Raw genomic sequence first — 26664 nt, 5'->3', positions numbered from 1 at the left:
ATGTACTTAGTATTTTTATGCACTATAAGCATTCATGAATGATATGAGTGAGTGTTCTGCAGTCCATTTGCAGCATCAAATTAGATGGCTGATTCATTCTAGAGCAGTTTCGTGCACCGAACACTACAAAAGGATATGAACACTAATGAATATGTTGACAGTAAAACACATCCCGACCTGTGGTAAATGAAGAAATATTCTGACCCGAGCGAGCGGAAATTTGAGTGAGTCAGACACAAAAGCAAATGATGTCAGAGAAATCCGACAAGGCAATTAAGACAAAGGCAGTCATAATTAAACAGGAAGTGCCTGCACGGGATTCTCCTGCGCTGCGGTAAAGCCTTATTTTTAGTTCTGTAATACATCAGGAATCTTAAAAAGCCAGCCGGTGCATGTATGTTGAGCGATGAGATTGTCATGTGTAGCTTTGCAGCGCTGGAGCTTTATGACAGATGCCTGCGAGTCCATTCATTATCTGGGTTTCATTACAGTTATTGAACTTTCGCTTCCATGCGTCAGAGCCGAACTACTGGGCCTTAAATCCTGCAAGGTTCTTAATCAAAACCAGCCCCAACCTCCTCTCTGCCTGTCTTACAGCAAAAATGTCATCTCCTCTCCAAACTTGCACCCTTCATCTCTGTCTCCCTCTCTCCCTCGCTTCGGTTCTGCTCCTCTCTCTCTTTCAGTCTTGGCCCTCCAACTTTTGGAAAAATGCACCCCCCTGAAGCGGCGCTCTCTAATCTGAGTCCAAAAGAAGTCATCAAAAAGCCCGCGGTTGACCCGTTTCCCTCCCTCTCCCCAAACCCTCCAGTACCTCGGCGAGCGCAGTCACCAGGAATGCAGCGAATGGACACATGTGCACTGTACAGAGCAGATTTAAGCTTATATAGCATTATGGAGAGGTTCAATGAGACTTGCTCAACTCCATTTATCAATATTTATTGAAGGGGGCATATAATAGGAAACATGATTCTCATTGCTGTGGTGAAGTAAAGGCGGTTACAGAATATGCATGCATATATGGAAGCTTTGCTATGCAAGTGCAGCGACGCCTGCTACTGCTTCAGTCTAGCCCGTTAATGCATATATTGTAATTCATGTCATTTTCATTTCATACTGTAGCTAACGAAATGAACAAAATAAAATGCTATTTATTTCACCATAAATGCATGGGTTTTCATTAAAACACACACACGCACATATATATAAATACTCTTGTACTGCTCCTCTCTTGAAGTCACTTTTGATAAAAGCATTTTTAAATGTATGTGACCATGGACTAATCAATAAAAGTCAAAGTTAAAAACCAGATTGATAATCACAAAAAGGCCACCAAGCAGAAAAAAGTTGTCCGATACTGTAATTCAGTGGGATAAATGGATTAGTCTCCATGGAGACGGCAGGCGGGAGTTGTAGTATGGAGGTATCGCAGTCTTCACCCAAACAGATGGGCGGTGAGACGGCAGGGAGCAGATCAATATCCATGTGCTCTAGTGAACACAGGCCTCCCTTGTCTGCTGGATCCAAACCAGCCTGAGGACCGCCACGGCTTCACTCTTTGTCTTTCCTCAGAACTGACCGTTTTCTCACTGTGGACACTCGCTGAAAGAGATGCTTATGATCCCGAGGTCATGAAGAGACTGGAGGACACTGAGCGCTTTCTACAGTCACGCTCTGATTAATAATCCAACAGATGACAGTGAAGCCATCTTGAAACAACAATGAAAGAACCTCACAGAGTGTTAACTGACTTGCCTTCATGGGAGCTGGTAAATGCACCAACTGTTCTGGATGCGCTAAGCTTCGACATGGACTGTGACAGTAGGGTAAAATTACAAGAATTAACAGTTAAATGAATTAAAGGACAGGGGGTTTAAGTACATTTAAATGGGCAACAAACAGAAAACTTTCAAAAATCAGCTCATTATAAGAATGTAAGTGGACATACAAGATATTGATTAAACCACCATAATGTCAGCAAAGGTGTATACATCCAGAGTAAAAAGGGCAAAAATCTACATATTTATGACCTCTACTAGATAAAATAACAAATTGTTGCACTGGAATAAACATTAAAACACACATTGTTGCATACTACAGTATATATAAACATTTATTTATTCTTGGACAAAAGTCAGTCACTCTGGATAAAAGTAACTTCTAAATAAATAATTTTAGGCTATATAATAAATTTATTCAAATAATTGCATTTATAATCAAAGAACACTATTTGATAAATGCATATGCCTATATAATCAAATATTTAATTTTTTTTAAATATAATAAAATGTAAAATTATGTTCTCTAGAACTAACTATTCATGAAAAAATATATATACACATCAAAGAAATAAATTATATTTTAAAATATATTCAAATAGAACATTTTATCTGCTAATATTTCACAATATTTTTCTTTTTTTTTACTATATTTTTGATCAAATAAATAGGAGACTTCTATAAAAAAAAAAAAAACTCTTGCAGACCCCAAACTTCAACATAATTAGACCTTAAAAAGTTGTAACTACAAGTACGCACTACTCCTAATCTTTAACACTAGATTCAAATTCAAACAAGCTCTGCTGGCACGACTGTTGTATACTATTTAGAACCGATACTATGCAAATTGGGATGCTGCCAGAAACTGTGATTGTACTGTAAAATTACAATAATCACTCAAACCATAACGTCTGAGCCACTCTGCAGCGATGGTGTGGATAAGAGAGATTTTATGGTAAGATGGTTTGCTCATTGGGATGCTTGTGCACTACTGTGGGGGCGTTCTTGGAGAGAGCATCTATGAGATGTTGCTGTGAGATTGCTCCAGGCCTGGGTTGAAAAGCCATGGCAGAAGGTCATTAGAATCTGGCTTCACATTAGCATGTGCTGAATGGGATTACCCAGCCAGAGGAGCTCAGAGGAGACCAACACACACACACACACACACACACACACACCCACACACACACACACACACACACACACACACACACACACACTTACCCTACAGGCTTTACTGCTAACAGAGCAGCCATTAGCAGAACACCAGCAAACAGTCTCTCCTCTCTGTCTGTTGCTGTTTCATTGTTATTTTTTTCCCTATGATTTTCCGTCCGTCTGTGTGTCCTCAGACTTCTCTATCAGGCTCTTTCTCATCTCTCTCTCACACACACACACACACACACACACACAAAGAGAGAGAGAGAGTTGGAGCAAGGCTGGAGTCTAAATATTCACTGCATGACTAAAAATGGAGTCTCTGTTGACTGCAACACCTTCAGAGAAAAACTCCCTCAGGCTAAAAACACATCTACAGGGATTTTTTTGATATAATAATCATATTGTTTTTGTTTTGGACAGCTCTTGTACAATCACAGCAATGATCAAAGGCCTATTAAGTAGTTCACAATAATTTAATTGATTTCTCCATATTTTGTACATAGTGATTTTCATTTTTATTATATATTCACACACGTGTGAAAAGATATGTAAATAAACTATATATATATAAACAAAAAAGAAACATTATTACTATTTTATTAATATATGATTACTATTCAAAATGTTATGATATATACTAAGTTGATATATTGAACTCAAAAGTCATGCTTATATTCATAATTGTTGTTGAAAAAATTAACAAAAAAGACTAAGTAGCATCTGTTTCCCATCACACCCTTCAGGGTTGTTACAAATTCCATTCAAATTCAACCTATAATATGTATTTTAGCACAGCTGGTATGCTATATTGACCAATCAGCATCCAGGACCAGAACTGTCTGTTTTATAAGAAGTAATCAGACCTTCTATCATCATGTGTCTTCAAGTCTTTATGCCTCATCCACATTAAAGCAGTCAGTCTTAATCAGGCGATGCATGTGTGATATGGTGTAAAGAGCAGCAGAGAGCATCTCACAGCATTTCTGCAAGATATTGCTGTAACCATCCTGCAAGAATGATTCATCATCAAAAACACGCATCCAGGAACGCTGCCAACAGGCCGAGCATCTGGCAAAACGGGCTCCCTGCTTTAAGCACAACTTAAGATTCCATTGATTTTCATGAGGGAAATAAAATCGCACTGGAGTTTTGAGGGCAAGTTTTACGGTTTTATCACCGGAATGAGCGCTAGGATTGAACAGATAGTAGGCTAGTAAGAACTGAACGCTTAAGCAGCACACAAACACATGTTATAAGATGTTCATATGGCTAAATAACAAAAAGCCAAATTTATAGATGAGATACAGCATCAATAATTATACACATGTTATGTTGTCTGTAAATGACTTTATTTTTATGACCTGAGTGATCTGTCTTTCTGAGGAGCAACATGACGATAACCCATACCTCAACACTGCCCTCTATTGACAGACACGTCATATCACAACAACCACACAGATTTTAAGTTAAAGGGGGTGGTGTCATGAGAAATCCCATTTTCCCTGATGGTTTGAAATAAAATGTTTTAATGTAGTATGAAAACATCAAAAAGTTCAAAACAACAAATTATACAGCAACTTACTGGTGTCAGATGAATACATTAGAACGGATCACAACTCACATTTACATTGTAAACATCTATTAGGTGAAACTGGCATATAAAAATGTGACTAAAATAATTACAAAAACATTAAATGACCCCTTTAAAATCACATTCTTGCATCAGCGTGCACTAAAAATTTGCATTATTATTTGCAATTTCTATTTTGCCACTCATAAAATACGCTACTGTACATAAGTCATACATTTCCTCATTATTTAAAACAGTAATACAAACAAAACTACCAGTATAGGAAATAAATAATGCTTATTAGCCAGTGTAAAAATAGCTGTGCATCTACTGAAACAGGCTGCACTAGGTTGAGTTCACTTTTTATAAAACCTAAAACCTGCTTCAGTTTCATCTTTCTGCACGACTCCATTCAGCCGGTGGGTCTCGAGGGCCTTTGGGTTTCTTAATGCGACAGTTGAAACCTGAAGACAAGCACAGAGAGTGTTTAAAATCACCAGGTGCATTGAGAAACACAAGATAACAGAGCACAGGTCAAAGTGAAAATTAATATGGATCAGGATTGCATACATCTGCCTTTTTTTGTAACATTTTTTACAAGAAGGATATTGCATTCTTCAGAACCTGGCTGCTAATGCATTTCTGTGTGATTGCAATGATGTTCTGAGTGTTTTTTGTGTGTTGCCACCAGGTTGTTACTTTATTCAAAAATACACACTCTTCACTCATCCTCACATGCTTCAAGACTTTCTTTCTTCTGTCTGATTTAGATATTTGGACTAATAAATGACGTATAACTGTTGTTCCACAGAACAAAGAAAGCCATACAGGTTTGAAAAGACATAAACAAATGCTTGAATACTGAAGATTAGAGGTCTGTTTAAACCTCTAACCCTAAATATGAGCAATAGTAGAAGTGATGTTTGCCTTTGCTGGATATGGGCACTGTTGAGGCCTAGAAACCACACTGATGCCACTATTTTGTGGTTGTAAGTGTGTCATCTGAAAAGCTCAGCTAGATCAGTTTATCTCTTGTAAGGAAGCAGTTTATTTTTTTTAAATTTACTAAATGTCAAGTTAGCAATTCACATGTGCAATGTAAGATTGATTTAGGCAGCCGTTCAACATTTAGACAAACTTGAAAATGTATTAGCATGCAGTTTTGTCCATCAAAAACCCATCCAAACCAAAATGTTTATCAGCTCAGTACTCTTGTTGTGTACAGAATCAAGATTTAGTGTGCATATGGCGTTACTCACCCAGGCCTCCCGGGGCAAATGGGCTGCTGGTGTCCTTGACAACACTAGACACATATTCATAATCATCATCTGTAGAAGATTGGCTCTCAGCTGCGAAAACATGTTTAACAGCGTTTAACAACTTAAAAACCAAACTCAGAGTTTGAGAGTGAAACCAGCGCTGAATCTAACACTTCTTCCTGTTTACTGCTAGATAGTGTTTCACACTCATTTGGTCGATAAGGAGCCTCCGGGGAACTGAAGCGACTCCTACATCACTAACAACACACTCTTTTATTTATTGACTGTATTTGAGTGCAATCATAGGTGGGTTATGGACATAATATAAAGTCATTCATCATCAGCACTATGGGTTAAAATTGACATAAACCTATGATTTCATAGATGACTTCAACCTTAGGAGTCGAGGTGAGATTTCTGTTAACTGTTGTATGCATGATAGTTTTTTTTTTGTTTTTAGCACAATTATATACATAACTGTAGATTAGACTTTCATATTATTTATGGAGCTTGTCTTGCATTTAAAATATTAAAATGACCCGGCACATTAAAAATAATGCATTGTAGGCATGAAAATGCAGAGAAACATAAATATAATAATAAAATGGCTTATAATAACAAAATATAATTTGTTAATGAATTGAGCTTTGAAATTCTTTTTTTCTTCACTAGAACATTTTAAAATGCCTGTGGTGTGACCAGTACATTTTTAAAAGTACAAATTGTCCATGTAAACTCCCAGTTAATAGTTCATAAATCATGTGTCCTAATTATAGAAAAATAAGGATTTTTTTTTTTATGTTAACCCCCTCCATTTAGCATAAGCATTTAATAATTTATCTTTTGGGGAATGAATAATTTAAACAAATTTTTTTATTTGACTAAAAATAGATAACATTGATAAATAATGTGTAAATTCACACAGAAAAATCTTTTAGCAGATCATAGTAAATAAAACACATAACGGCGCACTTACTTGCACTTGGGGATCGTGACAGAGAGCTGCGTGGCTGAGGAAAACACATTTCATTTAATTAGCCTTAATGATATTCTTTGCAGATCTTAATCTGTCATCATCAGGGTTAAAAAGACCGTGATCGTCAGTCAAATACACATTAGCATCATATTCACTGGAAATATTTAATCTGTCAGGTTATTTTTACTAAATGTACTAAGAAGTGTAAGTGTGTGCTAAAGCTTGTTAACTTGTGGGTGTGATCTCAGCTAGAAGCTTCATATCACAGGAAGAGGATGAACGTGAATGTGAAACAAACAAGAAAGTAATATGGCAGGCCAATAACTGCATATAAATGCATCAGATAAGATTAATATGTACTTAGCACTTTCATTTAACAACTAATATGCTAACATGAAAACCAAACCCATCTGCTAAGCAAAAATGGCTGCAAACATATTAATACCAAGAGAACATTTACCTGCGAATCTCTATTCATGGACCTCAACTCCCCTGAGAAAAAAATAAATAAACATAATTATTAAAAATTATTAATCATTAAAAATTAAAATTAAAAATTATTAATTATTTTTTAATATTTTATATTGTATGTATAATATTGTTCCAGTTACATCGAAGTATGGAAAATTACAAAAAAAATATTTTTCTTATCTTATTTCTTATTTAAATATTAAAATGCATATATTAAGCCACTCATTGGTATGTAGCTGATGTGTACATTGTGGGGCTGTATAAAACATCTAACACTTTACCTCAATAAATGGCGTGAATATGGAGGCAGGACTATCTGTTGGTTGACCAATAGCAGATGGAGGAAAGTTTATGATACTAGCTTGAAAACACTGGCTTTGTTCGAACAGGAAATCTAGCTTACTATTCAGTATGCACTGTATGCTGACTATTTCTGTTTGGTGGCACCCCAGTGGCATTAGAAAAATGACACACTTCACCTGTTAGGACTCTGCCGACACTTTTAAAGTTCAAAAGAGGATAAAACAAAAAGAGAATTTTAATACAAGCTTCAAATAACTGACTTTTAACAGATAAACAGCAGACGCGGGCTCTGAATACCCTGCTGATCACATGAAAGAGAAGAACGTGAACAGAACAGAGTCACGAGAGGACAGTGAAAGCAGCAAGCAGAAGTTTCCAGAACTTAACTCTCATAAAACAAGTTCCCCCTGACTAAAACAATCTTCCTTTTAGTGCGCAGCTGAAGTCATGAGTTTGTATTTTTTGTCTGCTTTTATTTTTAATTCAGTTCAGCAGACTTTAGCCTAACGGCTTCAGCTAGCCAAGAGGTATTCAGACTTATTTATAGGTTCAAATTAGACCAATCTATGTTTTTTATGTAACTGACTTTTAAAAAAAGTTTATTTTTCCAGAGGAAAAAATGAGAGGACTAACTTTTAAGACTAGTGTAAGCATTTTATGCATCCGACCACAGGGCAGTGTTGTTGTTAATGTTAACTAAAGCTAAAACTATTTAAAAAATATTTCTGCTAATTTAAGTGACACAAATTAAATAATAGTTTAAACACCTTACATAAAAAAATAAATACAAAAAAACTTGGAAAATTAGAAATGTTGCTTTGGTGCCTAGCTGAAATCAAATAAGTACCAAAAATACAAAAAATTATTTGAAAATGTTGAACATTCAAAAATAAATGAAAGCTAATTTTTTTTTTAAATGTACAAAAATTACTAAAACTTAAACTGAAATTAAAATAAACATAGAAATATGCTAATTCAAAATATTAAATACTACAATAATAAATTAATAATATTACACCAACACTGGATCAGGGTGGTTGCTAAGTGGTTATTTCCTGGCTACTGAACTTTTAACTTGTTGTATCATCCCCCATTTAAAAAAAAAGAATTTTAAAAAATAAGAGCCAATAAAAATGTCCTTTACCTGGCAATAGCTCATAACCCTCATGATCTGTCTTTTTGGGTGGCAGTCCTCCTCTCTGATTGGCTGTCGTTGATCTGTCGTAACCTGGTGAGGTCGGAGAGGGCAGGACTGACATGGGCCTGTTTTTAGGTTTGACTGTACCATAGACAGCATTGTTCTTGCTTTTCTCTAAATCAGCATTGTCATAGTGATGGACAGTGATGGAATGAGGGGCAGAAGCAGGAGGCTGTAGTTTGGACTTGGTGACGACTGCGTATGTGTCATTCATCCTGATCTGAGGTAGAGGATGAGAAAGCCTGGACTTGAGAGGCAGATTTCTGAAGTCAAAGACAGACAAATACATAAGTTAGGAATAAATTCATTTTTTAATGTATACGATGGTATATTTTAGCTAATTATTTTATCCAGCATAAAATCTATTTTTAAAAATAATTTTAAATCAATATACATCATTAATTATATTGATTAATTTTTACATAATATATAGCAGCATAAAGTAAACTAAAATAAAACAATAAAATGGGCAAAAAAAACATTAAAGTACCCTAGTGAAAAATAAATATACTAAAATGTATCTGAAATACATACATTTCGTGTTAAGTACTAGTAATACTACACATACATTTACATATTTATGTACTTAATAAAAAAAACCTGCAATGTACAACCCGAATTGCGGAAATGCTGGGACGTTTTTTAAATTTGAATAAAATGAAGACTAAAAGAATTTCAAATCACATGAGCCATTATTTTATTCACAATAGAACATAGATAATATAACAAATGTTTAAACTGAGAAATTTTACAATTACATGCACAAAATGAGCTCTTTTCAAATTTGATGCCTGCTAAAGGTCTCAAATTAGTTGGGACGGGGGCATGTTTACCATGGTGTAGCATCTCCTCTTCTTTTCAAAACATTTTGAAGATGTCTGGGCATCGAGGTTATGAGTTTCTGGAGTTTTGGTGTTGGAATTTGGTCCCATTCTTGCCTGATATAGGTTTCCAGCTGCTGAAGAGTTTGTGGTCGTATTTTTCGTTTAATGATGCACCAACTGTTATACCTCACCTCTATAGGTGAATGATCTGGACTGCAGGCAGGCCAATTCAGCACCCAGACTCTTCTACTATGAAGCTATGCTGTTGTAATTGCTGCAGTATGTGGTTTTGCATTGCCCTGCTTAAATACACAAGGCCTGCCCTGAAATAGATGTCGTCTGGAGGGGAGCATATGTTGCTCTAAAACCTTTATATACCTTTCAGCATTCATAGTGCCTTCCAAAACATGCAAGCTGCCCATACCGTATGCACTTATGCACCCCCATATCATCAGAGATGCTGGCTTTTGAACTGAACGCTGATAACACGCTGGAAGGTCTCCCTCCTTTTTAGCCCAGAGGACACGGCGTCCGTGATTTCCAACAAGAATGTCAAATTTGGACTCGTCTGACCATAGAACACTTTTCCACTTTGAAACAGTCCATTTTAAATGAGCCTTGACCCACAAGACACGACGACGCTTCTAGACCATGTTCACATATGGCTTCCTTTTTGCATGATAGAGCTTTAGTTGGCATCTGCAGATGGCACGGTGTTTTGCGTTTACCGACAGTGGTTTCTGGAAGCATTCCTGAGCCCATTTAGTAATGTCAATGACAGAATCATGCCAATGAGTGATGCAGTGTCGTCTGAGGGCCCGAAGACCACGGGCATCCAACAAAGGTGTTCGGCCTTGTCCCTTATGCACACAGATTTCTCCAGTTTCTCTGAATCTTTTGATGATGTTATGCACTGTAGATGATGAGATTTGCAAAGCCTTTGCAATTTGACGTTGAGGAACGTTGTTTTTAAAGTATTCCACAATCTTTTTATGCACTCTTGCAGCAGCTAGAGTTCTTACTAGAACCAGTAAGCATGACCACATTAGCCCGGTTCTGTCAACACTGCACTGGCTCCCTATTAAACATCGTATACATTTTAAGATCTTGCTAATTACCTATAAGGCCCTGAATGGTTTGGTACCTCAGTATTTGAGTGAGCTCTTATCGCATTATAGTCCTTCACGTCCACTGTGATCTCAAAACTCTGGTCATTTGATAATACCTAGAATATCAAAATCAACTGCCGGCGGGAGATCGTTTTCCTATTTAGCGCCCAAACTCTGGAACAATCTACCTAACACTGTTCGGGAAGCAGACACACTCTGTCTGTTTAAATCTAGATTAAAGACCCATCTCTTTAACCTGGCTTACACATAATACACTATCGCATTTCTATAATTCAAATGCGTTAAAGGATTGTTAGGCTGCATTAGTAAGGTCAACCGGAACCGGAAACACTTCCCATAACACCCGATGTACTTGTTACATTGTAAGAAGATTGTCATCTACATTAATATTAGTCTGTTTCTTTATTATTCTGAGGTCACTGTAGCCACCCAGATCCAGACTGTATCCAGATCAGATGGTGGATCAGCACCTATAGAGATGACCTCTACAGCCAGGACACCTAGATGAGCCCCAGAGACTGATCCCCAGTGAAGACCCTGTCTCCTAGACGGCCATCAGGACAAGACCACAGGAACCAGATGAGTCCTTTGCACAATCTGATTCTGCTTTAGCCTAGATTTAAATTGCTGATTTTGTCTGGCCAGAGGAGAATGACACCGTTTCGACAAACTATTTCCCCTGATAGCTGATATAAAGCCACCCAGCTTTATATCAAGCCGATGTAAAGCTGCTTTGACACAATTTGCATTTTTAAAAGCGCTATACAAATAATATTGACTCTTTCACAGATTGGAGAGCCTCTGCCCATCTTTACCTCTGAGAGACTTTGCCTCTCTAAGACATCCATTTTATAGCTAATCATGTTACAGACCTGATGTCAATTAACTTAATTAGTTGCTAGATGTTCTCCCAGCTGAATCTTTTCAAAATTTCTTGTTTTTTCAGCCCTTTGTAGCCCCCATGCCAACTTTTTTTGAGACCTGTAGCAGGCATCAAATTTTAAATGAGCTCATTTAGTGGATACAAGTGTCAAATTTCTCCGTTTAAACATTTGTTATGTTCTCAATGCTCTATTGTGAATAAAATTTTGGCTCATGTGATTTGAAAGTATTTTAGTTTTCATTTTATTCAAATTTAAAAAACGTCCCAACATTTCCAGAATTCAGGTTGTACTTTTAGTATACTAAACTGGTCTATCTGCTAAATTAGAACAACTAATTTTGTACGTATTGCACTTTAATTGTGTGGAAGTAGTGCTGAAGTCCAACTAAAGATAAATTTGAATGTGCTAATGTGGAACTTTTTCAAGTATATATCAGTGTAACGCAGTTCGTAGGTCGGGAAGAAGGAGGCGGGAACCGGCAAACATTCAAGGATTTAATAATCAAAATAAACAAACGTAAAAGTACAGCGGCAGCCCCTCACGGACGACTGCCGCACACAAAACACAAAATAATATCCAGGCCTGGTCCTCTCTCGTCTTCCACTGTCGTCACTCCTCCTTTTATCCTTCCGGAGCTCCTCCGTGGGACTCGAGACCGGTGAGTGTCGCAGGTGTCGCTCATTATCATTAACTCCACCGGCCTCGCTCCGTTCCCACGGCTCTCGGCCCCGCCCCACTCACCACATACCCCCATCGCCCCTCGCAGGCCGGGGGGTACCCTCGAGACTGCGCTCTACTACCCCCCCCCCCCCCCCCTTCCTGGGGGGGACCCGTCAGGGCGGCCGCGGCGTACCTGGGGGTACGGACAGACGAGGCGAGAGAAAAGGAGACGGAAGGATGAGGAGTGACAGAGACGAGAGAGGGGAGAGAGGAAAAAAAAAATTCGGTCCGGTTCCCGGACACACTGCTGGTTGGTCCTCAACCAGCTGAGAGGCTCTCACTCGCGGTGCCATGCGATGGTACTGGACCTCTTTGGTGGACGGCTCGACGCTCGGCCTCCTGGCGGACGGCGATGGCTCCTCCGGTCGAGGGCAGCCGGCAGCGAGTCCCCCATTCCCTGCTCCTCCCCATCATGGCGGATGGCAGCAGGCTACGGCCACTCGGCGAATGGCGCCGACTCCTCCGCTCCCTCTCGGACGGCAGCCCCCCTCCTCGACCCAGGAGCACGGCCGCGAGTCTTCCGTCCCACCTGATGTTCCATCGCTCCAGCACCACCGTCGCCTCGGGCAGCCAGCGGCCGTCCCCGCTACTCCCTGCTGCCCGATCTCCTCAGCACCGCGATCCCCCTCAGCAGCGAGGGCTCTCTGACAGCGTGTCCCTCCTTCCTCCCGGGTTTCGGCACCAATGTAACGCAGTTCGTGGGTCGGGAAGGAGGAGGCGGGAACCGGCAAACATTTAACGATTTAATAACAAAATAAACAAACGTAAAAGTAAAGCGGCAGCCCCTCACGGACGACTGCCGCACACAAAACACAAAATAATATCCAGGCCTGGTCCTCTCTCGTCTTCCACTGTCGTCACTCCTCCTTTTATCCTTCCGGAGCTCCTCCGTGGGACTCGAGACCGGTGAGTGTCGCAGGTGTCGCTCATTATCATTAACTCCACCGGCCTCGCTCCGTTCCCACGGCTCTCGGCCCCGCCCCACTCACCACAATCAGGTACACTTTAAATATCTTGCATTTAAAGACCAATATTATTCAAAAATTATAAAATCCTCATCAATAGTGAAATTTAAACACATTTTAGGCTTAATATTAAAAAGTAGTATTCCATATAAAGTTTAAATATTAACTTTTATATCAGCAAGTCTTAAGCAATATGTCAGTAAATATGTTAATAGATTCGAACAATAGTTTGAAATGTATTTTAAATATATACATTTTTTACTAAGGGATGCACCCAAGACATTTTTTATTTTATTTTGTTTTTACTTGGACCAGTGAGAAACCATCCAAGCAACACAGCAGAGAGTTGTGTGCAAACAAGCACCCACAGAAAAGACAAGAATCTTGACATAAAATAATTCATATTATTATCTGCATTGGTGCATAGTACAAAAATGAGTATCTCAGAAACATGAGATCACTAACATGTCAATTACATTGCTAGTTTATAAGCCAAAGTCGTTTGTATTAGATTATACTGTGACGTAAGACTAGCTCATTCACAGAAAATAGAAAGTTTATCTTCCACATTTCACTCTGGGCGGCTTGACTACATTGGTGTATTGTGGGACCACATCTACAGCAATGTCTAATGACTGTCGGTCACATTTGCATTCAATGTTTCTTATGAAAAATGCTACTGACCCAAGGGGAACTGCAACGGCAGAACACGGTGACTTACAAATGATTAAATTGCTTGTTTGCTCTGTATAATCTGAGCATTAGCGGAAACCGCGTTCGTGTAAAATATTCACATCTTTAGATCAATCATCATTACAAGTCATAGTCATCTGTATGCAAAGCAGAAATGTCAAGTGAACAAGTGCCTGAGCAGAGAAATACATATCCAGCTATACGTTGATGACTCATGAGATCAACTCACATTAACTCTAGTTGTGTGTTAGATGAGAAAAGTTCAAATCGCTCCCTGTGGTGTGCGAGACAGAACCGACAATAACAGCTTGCGAGCATCTTGGGTGAGTCCAACTGCGTGACGCACAGTGGCATAGTTAGAAGGTTTGCGCAGTTGTCAATCTCAAACTGGCCTCTGGCTGTGTTGCCACCGCTGGTTTTAATCACAGACATCCACAAATGGGGTTAGAAATGTGGAAATGAGGGTAGTTGTGGTCTTACCGTGTTTTAGGAGGTACGCCGATGCTCCCTAATGATCCTGATTTCAGTGAAGTCTTCGGGAGAACCGCATTGATATACAGAGAGGCTGAAGTCTTGAGTTTCCAATATAAAAAACAGAAAAAAACCACAAACAAATTGTGAAATACGTACACAGTGTGGAAGAGCGGCTACACAAAGCGTTTGAGTTCAACTGCTGAAGGGTACCTGAACATTTGCATAGGGGAAGCACACAGCATGTGTGTTTCCTGCTAAACTGCTTTTTTTTAAAGCTCACGGCTCAAAGTTTTGAGGAAGTAAAACATGATGTGATGTAAAAACGAGATGTAGAGGTAGGGTGAATGTATTTTAAACAAAACACTCCTAGAGGAAAATATAGATATAGATACTGTTTCTCCCTAAGATGTCAACAAATGGAAATAGCTCTTTTGACACAAAGGACATCCACCATCTAAACACCATTCAATGTACCAACATGCACAGGAACACTAGAACGTCATCCAACACAAGAACATTTGGTAATAGCTGTTTAACCCAAAATTGTCATCATTCTGCTATTAGACATTTTGTAAACATTCCTAGTGACTACTGCGTACGATGAAAGTGAGAGAAGCAGAAGCTGTCAAGGCCCTACAAGGGCAAAAACAGCATCTATAGGCACCATTAGAAAATAGTTCAATGAGTCATGGCCTACATTTCACGCCTATGATAGCTCATTATGAGCACATCACTCAAGCACTGTATTTGAATGTCTTTGAATGTATTTGATTGCAAATTTCAGCACTATGGCTGAGAAGAAGTTTATCAATGAATAGCCAGTGTGTTCCTCATTAAAATCTGATGGCTTTAGATGGAGCTTGACAGCATCACTTCTGTATGGAAAACAAACAAATATCTCTTTTTGTGTTCAGAAAACGATACAGGCTTGGACTGACATGAGAGTAAGCAAATGATGACAATTGCAATTTTTTGGGGGTGAAATAACCCTTTAAGTTTAATATAATAACCATTATTCAGAAATTTGGGGGTCTGTAAGATTTTTTAAAGCCTCTTATGCACAGCAAAGTTTCATTATTTAATCAAACATACAGTACAGTAAAAACTACAATATTGTGAAATATTATTACAATTTAAAATATTAATTTTCTATTTGAACATATTTTAAAATTCCATTTATTTCTGTGATGCAAAGCTGAATTTTCAGCATCATTACTCCAGTCTTCAGTGTCACATGATCCTTCAGAAATCATTCTAATATGCTGATTAACTGATCAAGAAACATGTTCTATTATTAATAGTGTTGAAAATAGTTGCTTAATATTTTTTGTGGAAACCATGATACATTTTTTCAGGATTCGTTAATGAATAGACAGTTCAAAAGAACAGCATTTAATGTCACAATCTAATGCATCCTTGCTGAATAAAAGTGTTTTTTTTTTTTCTTTTTATAAAAAAAACCTTACTGACCTCAAACCTTTGAACAGTTGTTTATGCCTTACCTCTGTATTCTTGTTTTTCATCTCCAAGACCTTCTGAAACATCTGAGCAACCGTATGAAAGACAAATGCATACTGCTCCTGAGGAGATTCACAAAAACAAAGCACTTAACATCAGGAATTCACATGGTGTTGAGAAATATGACAGACAGGGTTAAATAGGCCTATACCCATGTGATAAAAACATACTTTAAAGAGAAGAGGGCTCAATAATTGTTCAAGAATCCATTCTGTAGATAATTTCCATTGTATGTGCCATGCAAAAAATCATGTTCTTATGTTACCTTGGTCTGCACAGCCGAAGGTCTCTGTCTTCTGAGCTCTAACACCAGATCAAAGATATTAAAATCCTCCTGTATTTGCTGAGAATAAAAGAAAACATGTTTCACATGTTCACTGTGTGTGTGTTACATTAGTATATATATATATATGACACCTTTTGTTGCCTAATTTAACTTTAAAAATGACATGCTTCACTCTCAAGCGCTGTGCAGATCATTTTGTGTTGCTTAATACCTCTGTCAGCAGTAGATCATTGACATAATCAACAGCACAGATGACTCCCGTTCTACCGCAGCCGGCACTGTAAAGAGAGAGAAGCTGTCACATTTCCATATCATGATATGATCCGCGTTCCCTCCCGAGTCTCAGTTCAGAGGGTCACGGGGGGAATTATGGGCCATATTGTCGGACAGAGCCTCTCTCATGTATATAAAGAGAGGGTAATGAGTGAATCTGTGCTGAAGTCTGGAAGTTAACTGGCTTTTCCAGCGCCACATCAGGTGCTGAATATTTAACATGTCTCGCTTCATTTAAATGGTGCCATTAAAATGCATGGAACCAGAGGAACACAGGCCGGCTCCTGCTACACCCTAACAACACGAACCGACTCGACCTGATGAATTTTCATGGGCAGATGGGTCATTTGTCAGAGGCACAGAAAAACACAGAGACGGCTGTGCGTGTGATACAGACCTGCAGTGGATCACTATAGGGTCCGTCTGGTTGCCCTGTTTTTGGCGAGCCAACTCCATCATACCCAGAATCCCATCCGGCATGTCTGGAATTCCGTGGTCTGGCCAGGCAGTATACTGGAAATGAGACACTTTACGAGTTTCCTGTGTGGAAAGATGGCGACTGTTGACCTCTCGATGGATTACGGTTTCTTCACCAAATTACAATGCTTGAAATGAGCTAAAATGGGAAACGTCACACACTGAGATAGTAAGGGTGGTTCCTTGTTTGGAACCGTGACAGATAAACAGTGTTTTACAAGACACTCAAAATGAAGTACACTGCAATTTTGTGGTTTGACAAATTTTCCTTAAAAACACAAATAGAAACACTCTTAAAGGAATGTTCACCCCAAATACATAGAACGGTATATATATATATATATATATATATATATATATAGGGGTTTTGTTTGTCATATATATATATATATATATATATATATATATATATATATATATATATACACACACACAAATATATATTCTTACATACATATACTAATTGTAAATGTAAATATACACACACACAAATTATTTTGTTTTGCAGAAATTAATACTTTTACAGTGCTGCTCACTAATATTGGCACCCTTGGTAAATATGAGCAAAGGTGGCTGTGAAAATAAATCTGCATTGTTTATCCTTTTGATCTTTCATTCAGAAAATGTACAAAATTCTAACCTTTCATTGAAGTAAATCAATGGAAAGTAGGAGGAAATTCCCATTTAAATGTTTTTCTCTAGTTCACGTTAGCCATGGTTATTGGCATCCAATTATTGCAACGTCCTTTTCCCAAGATAACAGCTCTGAGTTTTCTCCTAAATTCCTTCATCCAGAATAACTTCAGATCCTTCAGATTCACAGCTCCGTGTTGGTGCTGCTTCTCTTCAGTTCACCCCACTCATTACAGGGTTCAGGTCAGAGGACTGGGATGGATATGGCAGAGGCTTCATTTTGTGCTCAGTGACACGTTTTTGTGTTGATTTTGATGTTTGTTTTGAACATCCATGTTTGGATGAAGATCCAAACATGGTCCATTACAAGATTTCTAACAGAGGCAGTCAGGGTTAGATTTTTTATCTGTTGGTATTTGAAAGAACCCATGATGCTGTGCATCTTGTTCAGGACCTCTGGCAGAAAAATAGGCCCAAAACATTAAAGATCCAGCAGTAGATTTAAACGTGTACATGGGGTACTTTTTATCCCTGTTTGTACTAAACTCATCTGGTGGGTATGCTGCATAAACATTTGTAACATCTTTAGTTGATTGCAACCTCTTAATTATTGCTGTTACATTTGGACCAATCAGACACACAACTATTTGTTATATTTAACAAATAATCTCTTATGCTCCCTCACCTAACCCAAAGGGCCAACTATGAGGGTCTGTGGACCCTTCTCCCGAAATGCCTCTAACACCTAAGAAAGGCAGAACAGGCCTCTGGTTCCATGGCAACCCATCTGATAACACTTGTTTTATTGCTCAAATGAATGCGGGCAGAGCAACTCACTTCATTTCCCCTTAGGAAAGAGACATTATGCCATAAAAATGGACTCTTCTCTAATTAAATCATAGTAAAACCTTTCTTTGAATGAACACACATATCTTCAGGTCATTGTGTATATTATTACTGTTCTTGTATATGTTTTTGTGTATTGTATCCTGTTTTATGCATGCTTATGATAGAACACTAGTTAATATTACCTCAGGTATTTCATGTTTGGTCTCTATCAATTTGTCTTCGGATGATCTAATTGAGAGTGTATATTATATGTCGATACCTATGTAAAATATAAGTGTTCTAAGAATCGTTAATAGTTTGTATATCAACTTCCAATCCAGCTCATATGCAAATTAGGAGACAAAGAATCGTAAACTTTCCCTCCAAAAGTTCAAGTCACCACAGGCTCTTTGACTCCCCAGAGGTGTGACCTCTATTTACATTTGGCAGACGCTTTTATCCAAAGCGACTTACATATATAGCTCTATAGCAGATAAAGATCTCACTTCAGTGACGCCCCTGCAGTCTGCGGTTCTGTTAGATCCTAAGAGGGTGAGGAGGATGTGAGCTAGAACTCTTCTGGACCCTTACGTTTTGTCCCAGGCCTTGCAGCCTTGACTTTCCATTCAACCAAAGCTCCTCGGACCTCAGCAGATCTCTTTCTTAGCTCTTTTTCACTTTCTACCTGGGAAGCGCATTTCTACCTCAGAACATCTTTGGAATTCATCCCTCTTCATCCCGGAAGAACTCGGGAGTCCAAAACCTTGAAACCATTAAGACTTTCATCCGAGACTGCATCCGGACACTCATTCAACGACCAAAAGGCAATGCAAGTATCGTACATTTAACTAAACGAAACAGAGGTTTAGTATAAGCTATAGACCCCATTATAAATGGCACTGATTGTTTTATTCAGGTGGTTAAATGACTCTTTCCATAACTGCATTTTCTGGTTTTCCTGATGGTTTCATCCATCAACTCTCATTTGCCCTTTCCCCATGTATGAGTGATTGTTTATTTGTTTGTTAGACTAGTTTGCGTTAGTGTTTAGTTAATAAAAGTTGTGTGCACCAATTACATGAGTTTCTGATTCTGCCTTGCATATTAATGTCCCTTTAAGATTTTTGATCCTTACTACATGCTCTAATGCATTAATACTTAGGAAAGTATTTTCTGTGGCCAAGAAAATATCCTTTGAGTTGATATGAACTTACATGGAATGTTCGCTGGACGAACAGATTAGTTGCTGGCAATTTAATTCTGTGACAGTTATTACTGTCAGCCGATATAAATAATTGTAATTAATCATAATTATTTGCAATTATTTATATACAATTCATTTTTGAGCTTATAAATTGCTACATTGCCCCGATGGTGGAAATGGGGATTTTCTTGCAGCCACTTTCTATTTTGTGAAGCTGAACAATCTTGTTCTGCACATCAGAACTATATTCTTAGGTTTTACTCCTTGTGATGGACGATTAAGGGAATTTGGTCTTTGTGTTCCTCATATTTATAATCCTGCAGAACAAGAAGTCACGGCTGGACAATTTCATGTTCATAATCACCCTGGTGTGCTAACAAATGTAAATATGAATAGCAATACTGTATACTTCAGAGATATTTTTCTCATAAGAATTTCTAGGGGTGCCAATAATGGTAGCCAACATGTTTTGGAGATAAACATTTATTTCATAATGTGAGTTTCCCCCCAATTTCAATTGTTTTACTTCAATGAAAGTTTAGAATTTTGTGGATTTTTTTAATGAAAGATCAAAAAGATAAATGATGCAGATTTATTTACACAGCCACCTTTGCTCATATTTACCAAGGGTGCCAAAATTAGTGAGCCGCACTGTATTCTGCAAGGATACTTTGTTACAAAAAAATTTAAATAAATGATGTTCTTTTTAACTATATTCAACATTGAATTCTATCCTGTCTAAATGTATCACTGTTTTAACGCAATATTAAGCATCACAACTATTTCCAAATTTGATAAGCAATGATTCTTGAGCAGCAAATCAGCATATTAGAATGATTTCTGAAGGATCATGCGACACTGAAGACTGGAGTAATGATGCTGAAAATTCAGCTTTGCCATTAATGATTTCACAATATTGCTGCCTTTTAATCCAATAAATGCACCCTTGGTGAGCATAAGAAATCAATATTTATTATATTTTTGCTTGTGTGTGTGTTTTTTCCCCAGAACAAATGTCATTATGTCAGGTCTATATCATATTCTACTGATGACACACTAGAGACAGCACTTACATCACAATATTTTACCACCAACGTCCGAACAATGGCTTCCACATTTGGTCGTGACTCCTCAAACTAAAGAAAAAAATGACAGTAATCAGGAGAACTTCCCCTTGTGGGGCCTTGCAGCTGCACAGACTACTCTTTGCATCAAACCGCTGAAAAAAATTTCATGAGGCGTGAAGATAACATCAAAAGGAACTGTTGCGTAACATTTATAACCTGAACTGCTGAATTTACGAACAATGTTCATTGTTGAGGAGCACAGAAAACACTTACAGTTGAGACAGTAAAGGGACCAAAAATAGATGCGTGATCTTTTCTCAATTCCCAGTAGACTTCACATTTTTTCTAAAGAACAGAGAATTTGTTACAACAGTAAATGCCAAGAAAATGACAAAGAACAATAAATTAAATATAAAGATTACCTTTCCCAACTCAATCTCTCTACAAGCCATGATTATGACCTATCAAAAAAGAACAGACAAAAACTAAATTGATTCAAGTTTCTAAAGTGAAAATATAAGAGATCATTTAACAAAGAGATTATGCATAGTTATAGAAAAAAATAAATTAGTCTAAGCAGCTCACCTTAACATTGTGTTGCCAAATCATACGCCAGAAATCAACCACCGTACTGCTCAAAGGGCCCTGGGTGGCGATATACATCCTGTTCTTAGCAGCTCCCTGGTGAGAAATATTATTATTTTAGACATCTAATATGCTTTTTAAAATATTTGGAAAAAACTTCACCACTACACCTTTTATTCTTAAAGTTCTAAGATTTATTTGGTCACATATTATCTTGCCTGTCACACACAAAAGAAGTTAAAACACTGCAGTACCTTGATGAAGCTGGCATTAATATAATCAGAGTCATATTCAGATGTGGTTGGAGCTAGACAGACTCTGGTCTGATCATCTGGAATACATAAAAAGCAGAAAAATACCAAGGGATTTGCATATTTTTCCTCTCATCAGTGCGAGTAACTCATTTATCAGGCAACACATTGTAGAGGCTCAATTATGAAATCTAATGACATGTTACTGGCATTGCAATACTAAACAAAACATAGTACTGTGACTATAGGAGGCATGGCAGATGTGACAGTAAATTGAAAATGATGTGACAGAGAATCATGTAAAATAACTTCAGTGCCCTATTCTGTATCATACTGAGAGAAACTGTGAGTCACAAATATTTCAAATAAGATCTGAGCTTACCGTCAGATTTGAAAATCCTGAAATCAAAGTGTGCAATACTAACACAAAAAGTGTCAGACTTAAAAGCATCAGTAAGAATGGGTTGCAAATAATACACGAAGCACCATATACCATTGTTTTTCCACAAAAGATATGAATTTGTATCTGTCACGGAGCTGTATAGTTTCTAGTTATTATTTCTTTAAACATAATACAATTTGTTAAATAAGTTAAGTTTGTGAACACAATACATATTCCTTTTTGACACATAAAAAATGCTACTAGAAAATAAAATGTAATAGTTTGTGGAGGGACCAGTGAAAATAAAGGCCTTATTTATATATCTTTTTAATGTTTTGTCACGGTGTCATGTTACAGGTTTTGTTCAGTAAGTAAAAAAAAAAAAAACTGGGTCAGAAAAACAATTATCTTTTTTTTAATGTATTCATTGTAAAATTATACATGCTGCTTTTTTGACTACATATTAATAGAACCTATTAACTATATTAAATACCTTTTTTCATATAAAATATGTGTCTCACTGCAGGACTGTCTGAATTGCACTGAATTGTAAATATTACCAAAAATTTTGGCAGAACAATAAAGGCCATGGTCATGTTATTGCTTAGCACATCTCTCTTAAAACTGTTGTATAGAGTGAATTGCATTGAACTCAATTCCAGAAACTGCTACACCTAGAGACAGCCTTAATAACAGAATAAAGAAAGCTTTACTGATAAGCCTACGCACAGGGCAGAATATCCCTGTAGCGGTTTTTCTTCGCATTTTCTTTGATTTCTCCTACTGCAGTGGTCAAGCCATAATCCTCTTTCAGTGATGCACTTTTCTGTCGTATCAGCTGAAAAAGGAAAGAAAAAAGATAAAAAACAAAGTAAAAAACAAAAAAACAGATCCCTCTCATTTTAGAGGCATGTTGGTGAACTGCTGCATCTGACCACAAGGTGGTGTCCTAATGCTTTTTTGCATTGCTACACAATGAATATCTCATAAAAGCAATGAAAAGGGTATTTGTTATTTGAGGGAGGATGTGGTTTATAAAACATTTAAGATCAAATCTCAATAAAGACTACACCTCCTCTAGTATAACATTTTTACTACATTACAATTAGGCTTTTTTTTATGCAAAGCAATTTGCATTGCATTCAAGGTATACTTTTGACTCGTTAATGGGAATCCAACCTATGACTGTTGCTTGTATCATGCTATACTGTTTGTGTAACAGGAAAGCCTTCAATTATTCTCAGACAAACATACTGGTTATAAATATCTGTAAACGGAGACAGGTACATTTTCATGACTAAACCTGCTCTCTGTTTTACTTCCATTCTCTAAAAGCAGAAGAGATCAGAACACATGGGCTATTTTCAAAGCGATGCTCTCAGTTACGTATCCGCCAGTGAAGCCACAGAGCATTACAACCCAGCATCTACCCCTTTCACCACAAGCACTACAGTTTCAAGTGTTTTTTCAGCTTCTGTCTGTGAATGCTGCCTGTAGTTAATAACTGAGAAACTAAATCAGGAACTGTAGATTGTGCTGGTTACAAATGCCCACTTACTTTTCCTAATGTAGCCAAATGAATCAAAAAGCAACAAATACTTCTGTAAAATATTGGTCTGACTGTATATATATGATGCTCTGGTTCTCACATCCCTCCAGTTGTTTCCAAAATGTGTTAAAAAAGTTCCATTAAGTTATGAATACATTATTTCTGATCAGTGTTGCGTGTATTAAGTAATTCATTACTGTAATTTAATTACTTTTCCCTTGAGAAAGTAATGGAATATTTGTTGTTGTTCTTTAATTACAGTTAAATCTGATGCTTTCAATATTGTATATACTACAGAACAATTCTATATAAAACAATAGTAGATTTAACATCAAAATTCAACACCTCATATTAAAATATGTTTTTAATGTAACCATGTCCCTTTAAATACTTTAGTCAGTTCGAGAATAATTTATGCAATTTTATATTATTTATTTAAAAGAATTAAAAGAGCAGTTTCTTGACTATCTTTGTATTGTTCAACTGGTTGAGGTTGATAAAAAAAAAAAGTTGAAAACATCCCATTTTTTATGTTTTAAAAACAATTTATTTCTTTGTTATGCAAGGGGTTAATGAAGGAGATGTTACTTTTGAAGGATCTCTGAACGTTGTGAAACAAGAACGTCCATTAACTTTTTGTGCTATTGTTTTGAGAACATTATTAAAGACCACATAACTTGTGCAGTCTAACATCACTGGAAGAACACTTGTTCATCATTTTGAGAGAGATTTCAAACGTTCTCAGAATGAGACCGTTTGCTGGTTTAAGTGTCAGAAAAGCAGAGGCTTGAATGGAATCAGCAGTGAGATCTTTCACCTCTGTTTACTGTAGCTCACGCAAACGTCGTGTGATGTTGTGTAATCTATAGCCTGCAGTAATCAACTCATTTGCAAAGACTCATGCAAATTAGCAGTTTGCTAAAAGTTATTAACATTATGGTAAAACTCTTCTCAGTCATAAAATTAGTGACAATAAGATAAAGATATGCACATTTAGGAAATGTCCTTTAATATATTGACCATTTATTTTCATATACACAAAAAAGTACTGTCATTGTACCATGGTACACTGTATAAGAAGGTAATTCTATGGAACTTGTATTACCATAATCATATACCATAGTCCAATGTACTTCAAAGAACACTATAATTATGAAAACACATGGCATTACCATGGTACCACGTCTAAAACCATTGCAATGCCATGACATGGGGGTTGTGGAACTGAATGACACCCATATTCACATATATGACCCTGGCCCACAAAACCAGTCTTAAGTCGCTGGGGTATATTTGTAGCAATAGCCAACAGTACATTGTATGGGTCAAAATTATAGATTTTTCTTTTATGCCAAAAATCATTAGGATATTAATTACAGATCATGTTCCATGAAGACATTTTGTAAATTTCCTACTGTAAATATATCAAAACTTCATTTTTGATTAGTCATATGCATTGCTAAGGACTTCATTTGGACAACTTTAAAGGCGATTTTCTCAATATTTTAATTTTTTTGCACCCTCACATTCGAAATGTTGAAATAGTTGTATCTCGGCCAAATATTGTTCTATTCTAACAAACCATACATCAATGGAAAGATCTCAGTTTCTAAAAATTGACCCTTATGACTGATTTTGTGGTCCAGGGTCACATATCTGGAATTTAAAAGGAATTCATTAAAAAGGAACTCCAAGGAACTTCACTTACAAAGAAGTACCCAAAATTACCAAGGTAATACTATGTTTTTGACATGCACCATGTAAAACCATGGCATTTTTAGCAGTACATGAGAGTAAGATCTAGGCTATTTATATACTAAAGTATGGTATCAGCACATTATTTTCTGTAAGAGATCAAATAACATCAAAGTAGAGTCCAAAAACATGGTATTACCACAGTACCAAGAAAGATAGCACAAATCACTTCACAAGCAAACGTTTCACAAAGAGAAGGAAGTTAGAAATGACATTTTGACAAGTCTGGTTTTTCATTAAGGTTTGGCATTGTATCCAAAAGCATGGTGATACTATAGTATTGTGTGTCATCTTATTTGAACTTATATATAATTACCTGATAAATAATATATAGATATAAATATAAAAGGTCGTGTAAAAGTGTAGGACTTACGTTAAACTCTGTGGAGATGAGCTGGTCTCCACTGCTGTCATTGTCGGACAGAGAGCGGACCCGCTCCACGAGCCTCAACAGGTGCGCTTCCATCACCATATAATCACTCTCTCCAGCATCTTACTCCGTCAGTTTTTTGATACTCGACTCCTTGTACAATCTTAACTAGTAATATACGATCGTTTGACAGCGGAACTGCTCCGTTTCCGTCTTAGCACAGTTATCCAGGCAGCAAAACTGACAGGGAAGTTTCTCCCGCTGATGATGTTTTCTTTGGGCACCTTCACGTCCGGCGGTGTGTCAATCATCAGCCGTCACCACGCCCACTTTATCATTCCAGCCAATCCGCTGTCAGAACCTCACCTGTAGCGTTAGGGAGACACTCCCACGCTCTCGTTTAGCGAAACTGATTTATGAGGCTAGTCTTAGAACATAAACTACAATTCCCATCAGCCTACGTACGTGGCGGCATAAGAACGCTACAAACAGATAAATCATCGACTACAGTCACAATGCACAGCGTTTGTGCTTCATTATATTGCATTAGTGCTAAATCATCCCTGTCTTCATCGTAAAGTGAAATAGAAAGAGGAATATGTCCAGCGACCACAACCACTTGAACGCACCAAATATCACAATTATTATTTCCTAACTTGTAAGTAGCTACTAAGCAGGAACTTTCTACATGGTGAAAGCGGTGCACTTAACTGCACTGATCCGCTTTCTGTCTTTGTGTTGTATCTCCACATAAACAGAAACAAACCCAAAACAGCTTGCAATGCAGTATTTCAACCACAGTTTCTTCCAAAAAACGCTTATGGTATTAATAATTGAATGTTAATTGAATTTTAAATCGAATATTAACCACCAATGTCAGTCACTCATAAATTATGAAATGAAAATATTTTTAACAGTTTGAATGTATTACACTTCTGCAAAAGAACCAGTCACAGCAGTAATGATATTTTTTTGGGAAAAGGTAGGCCTATATTTTGACTATGGAATTTTTTGATATGCATGCATGTCTGTTGGAGTTAAGATGCTATGTGCTGTGCTGTGATGCCATGTTAGGTGGTG

At 37.3% G+C, this 26664-nt stretch overlaps 1 protein-coding gene across 2 annotated transcripts; it reads right to left on the bottom strand.

Annotated features, from left to right (window-relative positions):
• Positions 1 to 4193: 4193 nt before the first annotated feature.
• Positions 4194 to 26221, bottom strand: LOC306849226 (tyrosine-protein phosphatase non-receptor type 18-like). 2 transcript variants are annotated; one of them, XM_079384112.1, is made up of 17 exons: positions 25588 to 26221; positions 22640 to 22748; positions 21532 to 21608; positions 21278 to 21373; positions 21115 to 21153; positions 20966 to 21037; positions 20699 to 20761; positions 16881 to 17023; positions 16422 to 16488; positions 16190 to 16267; positions 15909 to 15986; positions 14413 to 14504; positions 8663 to 8979; positions 7205 to 7236; positions 6745 to 6778; positions 5769 to 5858; positions 4194 to 4973 (listed from the first exon to the last, which is right to left on the bottom strand). In XM_079384112.1, exons 1-17 carry the CDS (start codon positions 25684 to 25686, stop codon positions 4900 to 4902), a joined length of 1560 nt encoding a protein of 519 aa, XP_079240238.1. In that variant the 5' UTR covers positions 25687 to 26221; the 3' UTR covers positions 4194 to 4899. The 2 variants fall into 2 exon arrangements, with proteins under 2 accessions (XP_079240238.1, XP_079240239.1); XM_079384113.1 differs by lacking the exon at positions 22640 to 22748 and having other exon boundaries at positions 25588 to 25866.
• Between the last annotated feature and the right edge of the window lie 443 nt (positions 26222 to 26664).

This window comes from Barbus barbus, assembly GCF_936440315.1.
Source record: "Barbus barbus genome assembly, chromosome: 29".
Lineage (NCBI taxonomy): Eukaryota > Metazoa > Chordata > Actinopteri > Cypriniformes > Cyprinidae > Barbus > Barbus barbus.
Note: the sequence above shows the minus strand (reverse complement) of the source record. Positions and strands in the feature narration are given on the sequence as shown.

Coding starts and splice junctions, on each gene's coding strand:
- LOC306849226 (XM_079384112.1), bottom strand. CDS start 25,686: ATGGTGATGGAAGCGCACCTGTTGAGGCTCGTGGAGCGGGTCCGCTCT. Junction 21,609..22,639: donor CTACAGGGATATTCTGCCCT/GTGCGTAGGCTT, acceptor TATGTATTCCAG/ATGATCAGACCAGAGTCTGT. Junction 4,974..5,768: donor ATTTGCCCCGGGAGGCCTGG/GTGAGTAACGCC, acceptor GCTTGTCTTCAG/GTTTCAACTGTCGCATTAAG.